Source organism: Sinocyclocheilus rhinocerous, unplaced genomic scaffold, assembly GCF_001515625.1.
Source record: "Sinocyclocheilus rhinocerous isolate Xijiao unplaced genomic scaffold, SAMN03320098_v1.1 scaffold2318, whole genome shotgun sequence".
In the NCBI taxonomy this organism is placed as follows: Eukaryota; Metazoa; Chordata; class Actinopteri; order Cypriniformes; family Cyprinidae; genus Sinocyclocheilus; species Sinocyclocheilus rhinocerous.
This window is the reverse complement of record NW_015654931.1, coordinates 286,881-301,999: the sequence shown is the minus strand read 5'-3', so window position 1 is coordinate 301,999 and position 15,119 is coordinate 286,881. Positions and strand designations below refer to the sequence as shown.

At 35.9% G+C, this 15,119-nt stretch overlaps 1 protein-coding gene across 1 annotated transcript in view; it reads left to right on the top strand.

Annotated features, from left to right (window-relative positions):
- Window positions 1-10,885: 10,885 nt before the first annotated feature.
- LOC107717727 (proteasome subunit beta type-7-like) overlaps window positions 10,886-15,119 on the top strand; it is an 11,071-nt gene continuing 6,837 nt past the window's right edge. Inside the window, exons 1-7 of the mRNA XM_016524564.1 lie at window positions 10,886-11,111; window positions 11,228-11,321; window positions 12,522-12,619; window positions 12,714-12,854; window positions 13,444-13,559; window positions 13,684-13,742; window positions 14,837-14,988. Of these exons, the coding sequence (XP_016380050.1) occupies window positions 11,053-11,111; window positions 11,228-11,321; window positions 12,522-12,619; window positions 12,714-12,854; window positions 13,444-13,559; window positions 13,684-13,742; window positions 14,837-14,988 (719 nt within the window). The 5' untranslated portion in view covers window positions 10,886-11,052. The remainder of the gene's footprint in view (window positions 11,112-11,227; window positions 11,322-12,521; window positions 12,620-12,713; window positions 12,855-13,443; window positions 13,560-13,683; window positions 13,743-14,836; window positions 14,989-15,119) is intronic.

The window sequence follows — 15,119 nt, the reverse complement described above, 5'->3', positions numbered from 1 at the left end:
CACAGTTGCTGAAAACCTTCTTTCTCTGATTGAGAAATTTGGTTTTTGCAATGTAAAGACTTAAGCTTACCCACATGAAAGGTGTCTCTAACATGTGAAATGAAATGTTATTTGCAATGCAGAAAGACAGATTTTAAAGTGTTTAGAGTTTTATGCTCATGAAGTTATGTTTCAGCTTCTAAGCACAAGAAGCTTAATTCAGTGCTCCTGTGAACAGTAACGTTAAGTTTATGCAACTAAGTAAGTGAACGCTCACAGTTGCTGAAAACCTTCTTTCTCTGATTGAGAAATTTGGTTTATGCAATGTAAAGACTAAAGCTTGCCCACATGAAAGATGTCTCTAACATGTGAAATTAAATGTTATTTGCAAAGCAGAAAGACAGATTTTAAAGTGTTTAGAGTTTTATGTTTATGAAGTTATGTTTGAGCTTCTAAGCACAAGAAGCTTAATTCAGTGCTCCTGTAAAGAGTAACGTTATTCATGTGTATAAGATTCTAAACACAAGAAGCTTTTTTTAATGCTCCTGTGAACAGCAACACTATGTTAGAGCAACTAAGCATATGTGGAGAATGCAAGCCAACATATGCTGAAAACCTTCTTTCTCTGTTAGAGAAAGTTGGTTAATGCATTGTTAAAAGTAAAGCATGCCCACATGAAAGATGTTTCTGACATGTAAAATGAAATGTTTATTTGCAATGCAGATAGTCAGATTTTAAAGTGTTTAGAGTTTTATGCTCATGATGTTATGTAAGAGATTCTAAGCACAAGAAGCTTATTTTTATGCTCCTGTGAACAGCAACACTATGCTAGAGCAACTAAGTCAGATATCTTTGTGTCTGAAGTTTAATGCTCATGAACTAATGTTTGAGCTTCTAAACACAAGAAGCTTAATTCAGTGCTCCTGTGAACAGTAACGTTATGTTTATGCAACAAAGTAAATGAAGAGAATGCAAGCCAACAGTTGCTGAAACCTTCTTTCTCAGTTAGAGAAATTTGGTTTATGCAATGTAAAGACTAAAGCTTGCCCACGTGAAAGATGTCTCTATCATGTGAAATGAAATGTTATATGCAAAGCAGAAAGACAGATTTGAAAGTGTTTGGAGTTTTATGCTCTTGAAGTTATGTTTGAGCTTCTAAACACAAGAAGCTTAAAATTCAGTGCTTCTGTGAACAGTAACACTATGTTAGTGCAACTAAGCAAATGAACAGAATGCAAGCAAACATATGCTGAAAAAATTATTTCTCTGTTAGAGAAAGTTGGTTTATGCAATGTAAAGACTAAAGCTTGCCCACATGAAAGATGTCTCTAGCATGTGAAATGAAATGTTATTTGCAATGCAGAAAGACAGATTTTAAAGTGTTTGGAGTTTTATGCTCACGACGTTATGTAAGAGATTGTAAATGCTGAAAAAATTATTTCTCTGTTAGAGAAAGTTGGATTATGCAATAAGTCTAAAGCTTTTCCATATGAAAGATGTTTCTGGCAATTGAAATGAAATGTCATTTTCAATGCAGAAGGTCAGATTTGAATGTGTTAAGAGTTTTATGCTCATTAATTTATGTTTGAGCTTTTAAGCACAAGAAGCTGAATTCAGTGCTTCTGTGAACAGTAACACTATGTTAGTGCAACTAAGCAAATGAACAGAATGCAAGCCCACATATGCTGAAAAAATTATTTCTCTGTTAGAGAAATTTGGATTATGCAATGTTACGACCAAAGCTTGTCCATATGAATGATGTTTCTGACATTTGAAATGAAATGTTTTTTTGCAACGCATAAAGTCAGATTTTAATGTGTTTGGAGTTTTATGCTCATGAATTTATGTTAGAGATTCTAAGCAAATGTAGAGAATGCAAGCCAACATATTCTGAAAACCTTCTTTCTTTGGTATAGAAAGTTTAATTATGCAATGTAAAGACCAAAGCTTGCCCACATGAAAGATGTCTCTAACAAGTGAAATGAAATGTTATTTGCAACGCAGAAAGTTAGATATTTTTTTGTCTGAAGTTTTATGCTAATGAACTTATGTTTGAGCTTCTAAGCACAAGAAGCTTTATTCAGTGCTCCTGTGAACAGTAACTTTATGTTAATGCAACTAAGTAAATGAAGAGTATGCAAGCCCACAGATGCTGAAAACATACTTTATCTGTTAGAGAAAGTTGGTTTATGCAATGTAAAGACTAATGCTTGCCCACATGAAAGATGTCTCTAACAAATGAAATGGAATGTTATTTACAATGCAGAAAGACAGATTTTAATGTGTTAGGAGCTTTATGCTCATGAAGTTATGTTATAGCTTCTTAGCACAAGAAGCTTAGTTAAGTGCTTCTGTGAACAGTAACACTATGTTAAAGCAACTAAGCAAATTAACAGAATGCCTGGAGTACCCCAGTCCTGCACATTTTGTCTCTCTCGTATCTATCACACCTGATTCAACTCATCAGCTCATTAGTTGAGACTTCAAGACCTGCACTGTGTCCGAAACCACTCCCTATCCACTATATAGTGCACTATTTCGGGTTTCAGCAATTTTGTAGTGCTGTCCGAATTCTGAGTGAACTACTTAATTCCCTACATTCGTTCACTACTTTTTACCCACAATGCATTCTGATTTCGAGTATACAACCTGATGTACACTGCTGAAGCACTATTTCCCACAATCCAATGAAGAGTAGCGACGAGCTGGAAGAGAGAGCGGGAGCGAGCGAGTTTTAATGAGAGATGGCCTTTACATCTTTATTATTTCTGCTTTAATGTTTATTTCATACATTATTTATATTAAAATATATTATGTAGGCAATAACTCAGTTTAATTTTTTTTACTAATTTACTGAGGTGGCATAGAGTTTCAAGATAAATACATAAAATTATGAACGTGTTAATGTGTGTTTATTTTTGTTCTCAGTATTTTAATAGTATGATTATGAACATAAAAGCATTACAAAACAAATTAATAATCTAACATCAATGAAACCACAAAGCTGACGCGGAGGTAGGCTATGCATAATTACAATAAGATAATTTTGAGCGTTATTGCTATTAATATTATTTACATGTAATATAACAGTACATATGTGACTAAGATGTTTTTGCAACAACTCCAAGTCTCACGCGCAGTCTATACGTCACCATCCGAATCCGTTCACTTCATTTCGTTCACTCCTTTCTGATATAGTCCACTCAACTGCCATACACTATATAGGGAATGAGTGAACGAGTGAGCGATTTCGGACACAGCTCTGAAGTGGGTGTGTCAGATTTAGGGAGACATACAAAATGTGCAGTGATTCAATCTGTTTATATTGCATTGTTTTGGTAAATAATAAGTATTTTCTTGAAAATTAGAAATTGCATTCAAATGAAAAATCAAATAAACTTGTAATCATTGTGTAATTTCTGTTAAAATATTTTGTAGATTTTCAAAACGCATTGAAAGTTGAATGACATTTGTAAACATTAACGGCAGGGTATGATTGCATAAATGGGGACAGCGCCATCTATGTGGTGCGTGATGTGATTTGGCGTGTGGCGTAGGGACCGCCCACAGCAGAGTTAATGAAGCATTGGTGTGGGTAAGTTGCACATTTTTCGCGGTCTGAGGATTACCATTTATAAGTGTCCAAAACACACAAATATTTGCTTTATTGTGACTCTACCTTTCAATGAATATGTTGGGACTCTGTTAAGCCGTGTTTGGCGTCGAGTGTGTTGCTCTATATTGAGTTATAACGCGTTTATATTACGAGGCCTGATTGTAATCAATTTGTGTGTTGTCTTGTGTTTTATGTAGAAATGGTTTATTCTCTCTCTGAATCAGTGAAACCCTATTACACACACTGTCTCCATTGTGCAGGTATGTTGTTAAATATGTTGTTAAATGTTTGTGTTAAATTGCTTTATTCAAAATGAGTTACTCAAGTTCTCCGCTAGGTGGGGATGTTTCCCTTAACTGTGAGTTTAATTGTATTGCTCTGTATTTCATTGAGGATCTTCATTCATTGATTTGTGATTTATAATTAATTGAAAATGTGTGTGTCATCTATATTCAACCTGTTACAACTGAAACACTATACGATCACAAAGTTAAAAAGAATTTAAGTGACAGAATAAAAAAAAAGAGAACCGTTTTCAAATAAACAGAGCAGAGTTAATGGAGCATTGCTGTGGAAATGGTTTATTCTCTCTCTGAATCAGTGAAACCCTATTACACACACTGTCTCCATTGTGCAGAAAGCAGACCGCCCAGACAAGACCGTCACATAAGCGTTATATAATATTTATTAATGAAGCGTTTAATCATTGTAAACCATCTGTCAAAATCATTTGATTAAAAAAAAAAATGCATGATCATATTAATTGAAAGTTTAATGACATTTGTAAGCATTTCAATTTTCATGAATTAATGATCTGTTAATCATTTGATAATGTTTAATAAGTTCATTAGTTAACATTAACAAGCACATTATATAATTTTTCTAGATTTGTGAATATATATTAAGTAATGATTAGTTAAACATTATATAATGTTTGTTAATGATTTATTAATGAAAGTTATTATAAAGTGTTACCAATAAATGATTTAAGATTACTGATTATAACTGAATTCAACCAACCTGAAAAAACAAGTTTTACTGAAGCAACTGTTAGTAGATGTAACCTGATTTCTCCAGTTAAGTAAAATTACTTAAGTTTGGTATAATCTTTTTTATTATAATGTTGAAAGTCACTTTCCACACTGTAAAAAAATAATAAAAATTGGTGAAATGCATGGCAGCACAGAGTGCTAAACATTCACTGTTAAAAAAAATAACGTTCCTGAATTATCATTGTGAAAACAATCAGCTTGTAACACTCCAAAGAGAAAGGAAAACTTGAAATCGCATCATATGACCCCTTTAACCATTCCTAGCAATAGCACACATGCTTGAGCTAATGTAGCGATCATTGCATCAGCACAGCTACTGCCTTTAAATAAAGTGATATGCAACATAACATTACTGTTTCTTGGGCTTCTCCTGGACTGAAGCACACACTCTACTCTTCAGCACAATGGTGACCCACAAAACTCAGACAACAGAAACCCTTTAAATCCCAACAGAACATGAAACACTAACAGATCTCTCTAGATCTCAGCATCTTCACTTATTACAAACCGCTCTGACTTAATTTTTTTCATACAAAACTTCTTTTTAAGAATTAACAGAGGTTTAGACGTTGATCTTTCTTTAGTTGGGATCTTGATCCTTGACTTTCTAGCTTTAGTTTTTCTCTGGTTATTGTAATTGTGCATTTCTAAAACACGTCTGTTGCAGCTGCCTGCAAGTGCTAAAGAAAATATAGTGAAATGAAGATTCTATCGTCAACAAATGATCACAGCTCTCATCTGGAGTTTACCTTTTAGAATTACCAGTTTCACATTTTAAAATACAATTTTTTTTTTTAATCATTCATCAATGCCGAAACTATTGGAACCAGGTCATGTATACTCGCAGATGTCATGAATCTGCATATGAACCTCAACAATGGTGACAGTCAACAAAATATTCAGATAAACAGATCAACTCTGAACATCACAAAACAAGCTACTAATCACAAAAAAAGCTTGCATTGATTGTCACCGTTGTTGAGATTCATGCGCTGATTCTCGATCTTTGTGTGTCAAAAAAAAAAAACTCCACACAATTTCTATATAATAAAAAATAAAATCACAACTAATCAGGTGAGGATAGTTATATGGGAAATTTAAGGTGAAATAATTAACATCCTCAGAGATCAAACTCTGGGTAAGATCAGGGAATGAGGCCACTACGTGATGGGTGTGTAATTAGACCAATTTTTCTTTTTGCAGCTTTTGCTATAACAAATGTTTTTCACAAACACAGTTACAACAACCACAGAAAAACTTAAGTTAAAAAGTCAAGGGTCAGGAACCCAACTAAAGCAAGTGCTTGCCTCCATAATGGTGACTACAAACTTTATTATTTTCAATAAAACGGCGCTAAGGCTTCCTGGAGGCTAAGTGAGGGCTGCCCGTGCAGGGCCAGTGCTAAGGGACCAACTTTTTGCCAATGAGCAAATTCTCAGGGGCCCTGCGCTGGCAGCCCTAAGTGGGCCCTTAAAGGGCCACTGCAGGCTTGTTTGCAGGGACTGCTTCAAGGTCCGAGAAGATCACCAAAACTTTCTGAGATTCTTGTGGTTCAAGGATAACAATCTCTCCAAAGAAATCACAGAGTACAGAATGACTACATGTTTTTGGGAACAGCCCATCTCCAGCTGTGGCAATCTTCGGGATAAGACGGGCAGCGGATTTTGGAGAAGAGGAATATAGTAGAGAAGCCAAACAGTTTGTCCATAGAAATTTTTACGTGGACGACAGCCTGATCTCTGTTTCCAGCACAGCCGAAGCCAACAGTCTCCTGAAAAACATCAAAAACATGTTGGCTGAATCAAACATCAAGCGTCACAAGATTTCTTCCCAATAACCATTAAGTCATGGAAGCATTCCCTACATCTGATAGAGCAAATGATCTGAAGGATCTGGATTTAAGTGTCGATCCTCTACTTCTCCAACGAAGCTTAGGGGTGAGCTGCAGTTTAGAGACTGATTGTTTCACATTTCAAGTATCTCCAGATGTTAGACCATTCACTCGACGGGGCATACTTTCAACAGTTAACAGTCTCTATGATCCTTTTGGGATTCGTTGCTCCTGTTATCATGCAGGGTAAGGCCTTAGTAATAGAGCTTTCATCAGACTAGTTTGACTGGGACACACCACTCCCAATGGATAAGGAGGCCCAATGGAAGGCATGGACAGATTCCTTGACTGCAGTAAAATTCTACACTGACAGTAAAATTGTGTTAGTGTACATCTACAATACATCTCGGCGATTCTATGTGTATGTTGCAAACTGAGTGGAGGTCATCGAGTCCATGTCAACCACATCTGGAGGTCATCAAGTCCATGTCAACTTCCAGCTTTATTAATGCCCTCAGACTGTTCTTGGCAGTTCGCGGACCAGTTAAACACTTTAGATCCAACAGAGGGACAAACTTCATTGGCGCCTGTCGAGAACTGAACATCAATACTGATGATCCAGAGCTCAAGGGGTACTTGCACGAGCAAGGATGTACATGGTCATTATGTACATCCTTAACACCACCCACTCTTCCCATATGGGTGGAGCTTGGGAAAGGATGATCAACACGGCACGACGCATTCTTGATGCACTACTGCTAAAAACCAGCCTTTCTCGTCTTACCCATGAAGTTTTGGCTACTCTCATGTCTGAAGTCATGGCAATAATGAATGCTAGACTTTTACTTCCTATTTCTTCTGATCCTGACACATTGGAAGTTCTGTCTCCTTCAATGCTTCTCACACAAAAGGCTAGTACTGTACCAGCACCTCTTGGGGACTTTGGCATGAAGGACCTCTACAAGAAAGAATGGAGACAGGTACAATGTCTGGCAGATGCTTTCTGGACGGCATGGAGGAGAGACTATCTTGCAACATTGCAAGTACGGAGAAAGTGGACGGAGGAAAAACGAAACCTTCAAGAAGGAGATGTAGTCTTGCTCAAGGACTCTAGTGTGAAACGCAATGAGTGGCCGATTGGGCTTATTGTGAAAACCATACCTAGCAGTGATGATAGAGTGAGAAAGGTAGAAATAAAGATAATTAAAGAAGGATCTGCGAAGGTATATGTGAGGATCATCTCAGAGGTGGTACTACTGCCTGGGGAGTCATAAGAGAATCAAGAGTGGTATAAAAAGTTATTATACCAGGCGGGGAGTGTGCTGTTTCATTTTTGTGTTTTTGACCCGCCACCTACTAGACATTTAAGGTACTGCACTATATATATACATACAGTTCAGTTTACTTTCGGTTTCTCTCAGTGTATGCACTCGAGAGCAATGTGCATGCAGTTTTTTTGGTGGATGATTTAAGCGTTGAAACCTTGGAAATATATGTCTGTAAGTGCTGTATTATCACTAATGATTCCTCTGCACAATGTGACTTTGCTGCAGCCTGAAATTGAACTGCTGGTTTTGCTGGTTTTGTCTGGCCAGAGGAGAACTGGCCCCCTGACTGAGCCTGGTTTCTCCCAAGGTTTTTTCTCCATTCTGTCACCGATGGAGTTTTGGTTCCTTGCCGCTGTCGCCTCTGGCTTGCTTAGTTGGGGACACTTCATTTCCAGCGATATCGTTGATTTGATTGCAAATGATTGCAAAGATACTATTTAAACTGAACTGAGCTGGATGATGACATCACTGAATTCAATGATGAACTGCCTTCAACTGAAAAATTAGTGTTTACTATTGTCATTTTGCATTATTGACACACTATTTTCCTAATTAATGCTGTTCAGTTGCTTTGACACAATCTGTATTGTTAAAAGCGCTACATAAATAAAGGTGACTTGACTTGACTTGACTAGACTAAACAGTGATTCTATGTACAACGGTTTATTAGAGATTATTGCTGTGTTTTTGTTGTATGCACACTTGATCTTCATTGCAAACATGCTATGCAAGCGGTAGAACAAATATGGTAATTTCGCTAGTGTTTGTGTTTTACATCTCATTTAATAGAATTTTTAAAATATGTATATTACTAAAGACGTATAAAAAGGAACTATGTGCATAAGAAAACTAATGTCAAACTGAATATGTTGGAGATGTGAATGTAAAGTTCATTTATATATTTTTTCACTTGACTGTAGTTTTACAAAATAGATGAGAAGAGCAATTACCAGTAAAGTCACTAAAGTTACCAAGACTGCTTTCTGGAGTTCTTTTCTGGAGTACACTATATGTTAAGCCTTGCTCAAGGAACGCAATTGGTTAGAACAGAATACTGTGGTTCTCATGATAGCTGTATGAGACATGTAAAAACCAACTGTGCCTAGGGCCATGAAGGTCACTAATGCACTAGAAGTATCCACTAACTCTTATGTATGCTTAACATGGAGCTATATTTGCCATATAGTTCAGTCTATAATTCTTCTTAGGGTTTTATAGCACCATTAGTTTCTATCTGTTAAACTATGACACTGGGTGAGCGTGATTTGACCAAGTACAACATGTTCCTTGATCAACATCCTTGTTGATTCTGGAACATCATTCCAATCAACCAATCAGAATTGAGAGATAACTTTTCAGGAAATGTCAGTTTTAGGCTTACAATCAGGATTGGGTGCTTCTACATCCTTGTTAATCAGCTATCATTTCCCTCTGATTTTAGGAATAAATTATGGGCAAAGTTAGGTTTAGGGGTGGGGATTGGGTTAAGTCTGTATTTTTGGACAGTAATGTTGATCCAGGATCAACAAAATATGTTAATCCAGGAACATGTCTTACTTGACAAAATCACGAAGACCATGACACTGAATCATGTGTAGAAGTCTGTATCAGTGCTCTGTGTCAATGTCCATGCCCAAGGAACAGTCTGCAGGAGAATCAACAGCTTCCCAGATGAGAAGAGTTAGCCATCACAAGATCTGTGACTCACCTACAACCCTTATGATAGTTGCTTATGACTGGAACTTAGTGTCTCCAAAGAAACTCCCAATGCAATACTCCCAGGCCCTGATCTGTCCTCTCCTCAATACTCAACCTAATCTGATCCAGGTCTGTATGGCAATATCTCACCCAAAATGGGGCCAACACTTATGGTTGAATGTGGCTAAATGTGCCATTTCTCAACCACAGATCCACACATCCAATGCCTATAGCCAAATTCGGCAATGATTACTTGGTGAGCTGCTGCCAGTATAATACAGCCGCGTGAGCCGACACTTAGCCGCAATTGGCCAGATTGAGCTGGCTACCCGATTGTTCCCGAAACAATCTTTGAAACAGGACAGTGTTATGGAGGTATCTTTTAGTAAAGCAGAAATTAAATAAATAATACCGATTAGTAACAATGAAAGCCTGGAAAAAGGAATGGGATAAAGGACATAAAATAAAACAAGTGGGAAAATGGAATTAGCAGGAAGAAACTCCAAAGAGCAAAAAGTAGGATGAGATTAGGACGCATTGGATTAAATAAAAGAATGTATTTATTAAGAAAGCATCTATCATACATGTATGATTGTGCAGTAGAAGAAGAGCCAGTAATTTGTTGCTTAATTATTAATAACAAAGGACAAAGTTAAAAGAAAGAATTACACTAAAACTAAAATACAAAATTACAACAAATATACAAAGCTCTGGCCTACACTCCAGTGCAGTAGGTGGCATAAATGCACTTAGGTTAGGCTTGTTTGAGATGCACCTCGCCTGAAATGTAGGTGAGAGTAGGCGGCTGCAGTGAGGGGAGGAGTGAAATAAGCGTAGTCAAGACGGACAGTTCTGACCTCTCGAAGTGGAACAGATACCTACGTGATCGAAGGCGGATATCGCGTTATTCTCACTCATGTGCTGTGCTGCTGATAAACATGATATAATTTCAGTTCTGTTGCTGAATATGAAAATAAACATGATGAACAAAACACTCAAAGTGCTTGCTATTTAATTCCATATGAAAGGCGTATTTATCTTCCAATTTAACTTTAATACAAACATTTTAGAAACTTAATTTTTTTTTCAAAAGTCCAAGCGGCAACTATTGTGATGTAATTATTCATACTTTTATTCATTTACTTTTATTAGCTGTGACTAATAACTATAACTATATAGGCCCTATGTATATTGCTTTTATTGGTGTAACCACAGGTTAATTTAGTCAAATTACACTTTTTTTACATACAAAAAAAAAAACACTTTTAAAGCGTATAATAAATTAGGCCTATTTTCACGCACTAACAAACAACCCTTAACCGTCCAGAAACCGATTCGTTTGACTGAATGACCGAGAAGCGATCATGTGTCAGAAGTGAAAGTGAAAGAAGGAACTTCTGCAGTTTTGGGCGTTAAAAGCGCTGACGCACCGACTCTTTGTGTAAAGCGTGGAGAGAAAACGTTCAAACGCGGTATTTAGAAAGCGCTTTACTCCAGACTGATTGTTAGAGCTATAACATTAGATATCATACAGTGTGCAGGTGAAAGATGTTAAACATATCGACAAAGACACCGACCGGAGGATTCTCTTTTGAGAACACACGCAGGTGAGACATCGTTAGGTAACGACAACGTGATCAAGACATAAAATACAATTTACAATGATTGCTAAGTAGCCTACTAATATGCTTGCTGTTATGTTTGTGATGATATGCTTTCACAGAAATGCTGTTCTTGAAGCAAACTTGTCAGAGAAAGGTTACAGTGCTCCAAACGCCAGGAAGACGGGCACCACCATCGCTGGCCTAATATTTAAAGTCTGTTTTATCAAAGCACCGGAATAACACTTTAGAATAATGGTCCGTTGTTAACAAGTAACTATGCAGGAAGTAATAGGTAGTACTACATTAACACTTAACTTAATACTATTAACTAATAGAGAAGCAAGATTAACTAAGCAGTTAGTAGTAGCAAATTTAGGACAAAGGTAGTTCCTTATTAGATATTTGATAATTATTAAAAAAAATATATCCTCATTCAGAACTACTTGCGAACTATGACCAATTAATAAAGAATAACCAATTAATTACTAATCACAACAGTAACGTCTTAAAAGTGAACAATTGGGTTCTTTGTGGAAACTAATTTATGAATATGATATCCCCCAAATAAGTCGGCTACAGGTTGAAATTGTGACTACTACTCTTACCAAAGGATGGATGTTCTCTGTTTATTTCAAACAAAAACATAAAATAATAATAAAAATAATTCATTTAAAAATGTTAATAATTAGGAAGTGATTGAATTAGTTCACAATTATGAGCTCTAGTTTGTGTCAGTTCAGTATGTCTTCGACTCCAAAAGACCTATACCTTTAGTGACAGTAGGCTGGGGATGACTTTTCTTGAATATAAATAATGATGTTCTCTTGACAAAAACAATTCACATCCTTAATGAAGGCATCGACTGCATTTATATTGTGTTAAGCACAAAACCGCATATTCAATTAATTGGTTATTCTTTATTAACTGGTCATAGTTCACAAGTAGTTCTCAATGAGGATATTTTTATTTAATAATTATCAAATATCTAATAAGGAACTACCTTTGTCCTAAATTTGCTACTACTAACTGCTTAGTTAATCTTGCTTCTCTATTAGTTAATAGTATTAAGTTGTGTTAATGTAGTACTACCTATTACTTCCTGCATAGTTACTTGTTAACAACGGACCATTATTCTAAAGTGTTAACAAGCACCGATTAAATATTTAACTAAGCCTAAGTACATACACATGTCATCAATTTTTCCATCATTCTTCAGTCATTCTATATTTGTAATTTTATGGTGTAACCTGCTGAGGTGGAGAAAATCAAAATAAAGTGAGGGGAAAAAATTAACTATATATGAAGTTTATGTTATCGATTGATTGTAAATAAACACTGCAATATTAAATTAATTAAATGGTGTATAATATTTGATTGAAAGAAAAAAAAAAAAAAAAGTGTTTTCTTTTATAGGATGGAGTTATTTTAGGTGCAGACACCAGAGCCACGGATGATATGGTCGTAGCTGATAAAAACTGCATGAAAATCCATTACATAGCTCCCAAAATCTAGTAAGTCAGTTCCTTGGTTGCTCATCATTAGAGTTCAAGTCTCTGTCTAAACCTTTCTTTACATTGCTGTTATTGTTTCCTCTCTCCACTAAAGTTGCTGCGGTGCAGGTGTTGCGGCAGATGCTGAGGTCACTACTCAGATGATGTCATCAAACGTGGAACTGCACTCACTCAGCACAGGACGGCCTCCTCTTGTCGCCATGGTGACCCGACAGCTCAAACAGATGCTGTTTAGGTGATGGAGCTTTGCCATATAGTTCAGTTCCTTTGATTGGATGATTGATACATCATTCTGTCTTTAAATTATTGCTTTCTAGTTAACTGATAATATGTGACCCTGGACCACAAAACCAGTCATAAGTAGCACAGGTATATTTGTAGCAATAGCCAACAATACATTGTATGGGACAAAATTATTGAATTTTCTTTTATGCCAAAAATCATTAGGGTATTAAGTAAAGATCGTGTTCCTTGAAGATATTTTGTACATTTCCTACTGTAAATATATAAAAACTTAATTTTTGATTAGTAATATGCATTACTAAGAACTTAATTTGGGCAACTTTAAATGCAATTTTCTCAATATTTCGATTTTTTTGCACCCTCAGATTCCAGATTTTCAAATAGTTGTATCTTGGCCAAATATTGTCCTATGCATCAATGGAAAGCTTATTTATTCAGCTTTCATTTAATGTACAAATCTCAGTTTAAAAAAAATTACCATTATGACTGGTTTTGTGGTCCAGGGTCACATATTTGTTTATCTTGAAGGACTACTTCAGAATAGTTTTAGGACTAGGACTGATTGTTTCCCATTGTTGTAGGTATCAGGGGCACATTGGTTCTTCTCTAATTGTGGGAGGTGTGGATGTTAACGGCCCACAGCTCTTTAGCATCTACCCTCATGGTTCCTATGATAAGCTGCCTTTTCTTACCATGGGTACAGTTGCTTTTTCCTTGCCTCCTTTCCTTGAATGAAATCAATCTAGCAAAATGCTCATCTTTAAAATAAAAAAACACTGTTTTCACCACCTGCCCTTATTGAGCAAAAACATGTATTTCAGGGTCTGGAGCAGCTTCTGCCATTTCTGTATTTGAGGATCGTTACAAGCCAAACATGGAGGTCAGACAACTGTTTATAGACATTCTTATTAATATTTGCACACATGGTATTGCATATTTGTTGTTATTGTAGTTGTAATCAAAGGGATATGTGGACTGATATCACATTAAAAAATATTTAAAAAATATAAAAACATTCTATGTATTTTAAAATAGATTTCTAAGCATGTTTTAATTGTTCTGCATGGAACACAGAAAAAGAGATTTTGAATAATGTTCACAATGATTGCATATAATGACAATGGAGCCATTTTAGCTCAAAAATGACAAAAAAATCACCATAAAGTATCCTAAAATGTAATCCATATGACCTGTGTGCAGTATTGAAGTCAGCTTTGTGTAAGGAACAGACTATTTGTTATTCGCTGACATCTTCCCCTCGGCCATACTGTGGCTTTAAAAACGCATTTGCACTATATATGTAAACTTGCCACAGCGTGTCCAGTCACATGGCACATGAGAGCCAGTTGTATTCAGTAACCTGACACTTTGTGTCTACAAGCGAATTATGAAAATGCGAATATGACAGAATGTACTGTAACAGCTGTAATAGCTTTCTATTGTTAGTGGCCTTGGTTCTGGTATTTTCCTATTCATTTCATTCAATATATATATATATATATATATATTCAACTATGTCTGAAATCTTGAACTTGAAACTTGAATCTGAAGAATATAAAAGTCTAGTAAAACGACATAAGTAAAAGTATGTTTTTTTTATTTGAAATTAACTATCCACTGAATAACTGTGAATAACAGAACAGTACAATATAAAACTACTGATTTACAGTATATTTATGATAAACATATTTTTAAATATTTTTCCCCCAAAGCCTTTATATATGGGGGAAAAATATGCATACATACATACACACATATGTATATTATTCCCGATGTCTATTATATATTATATAAATTAATAAATTAATAAATATTCAATCAATCAATCAATTAAAACAAAACAAAACAAAAAATAATTATTCTTTGAAACAATTTTTGTCCTGAATGTGCTTTTTTTAATCCCACTTCTAAAACTCATGTTCTATATTTGTTCTTTCCAAACCCACTTCTATATAAACCCTTGGGAATGAAAAGATGGAGGAAGCAAAGCAGCTGGTGAGAGATGCCATCACTGCAGGCATCTTCTGTGATCTGGGTTCCGGCAGCAATGTAGACCTGTGTGTGATCACAGACAAAACTGTGGATTATCTGAGAGCATATGACCAGCCTGTTCAGAAAGGAATGAGGTGAGATATATAGACTATCATCAGAATTTTTTCCATATACACATTGTCCTGGGGTCTTGTGGGGGTTTTGTGGGGGGGGGGGGGGCATTCCAGAAAGCAACAATTCCGAAACTTGGGGTCTGAAGGCCAAT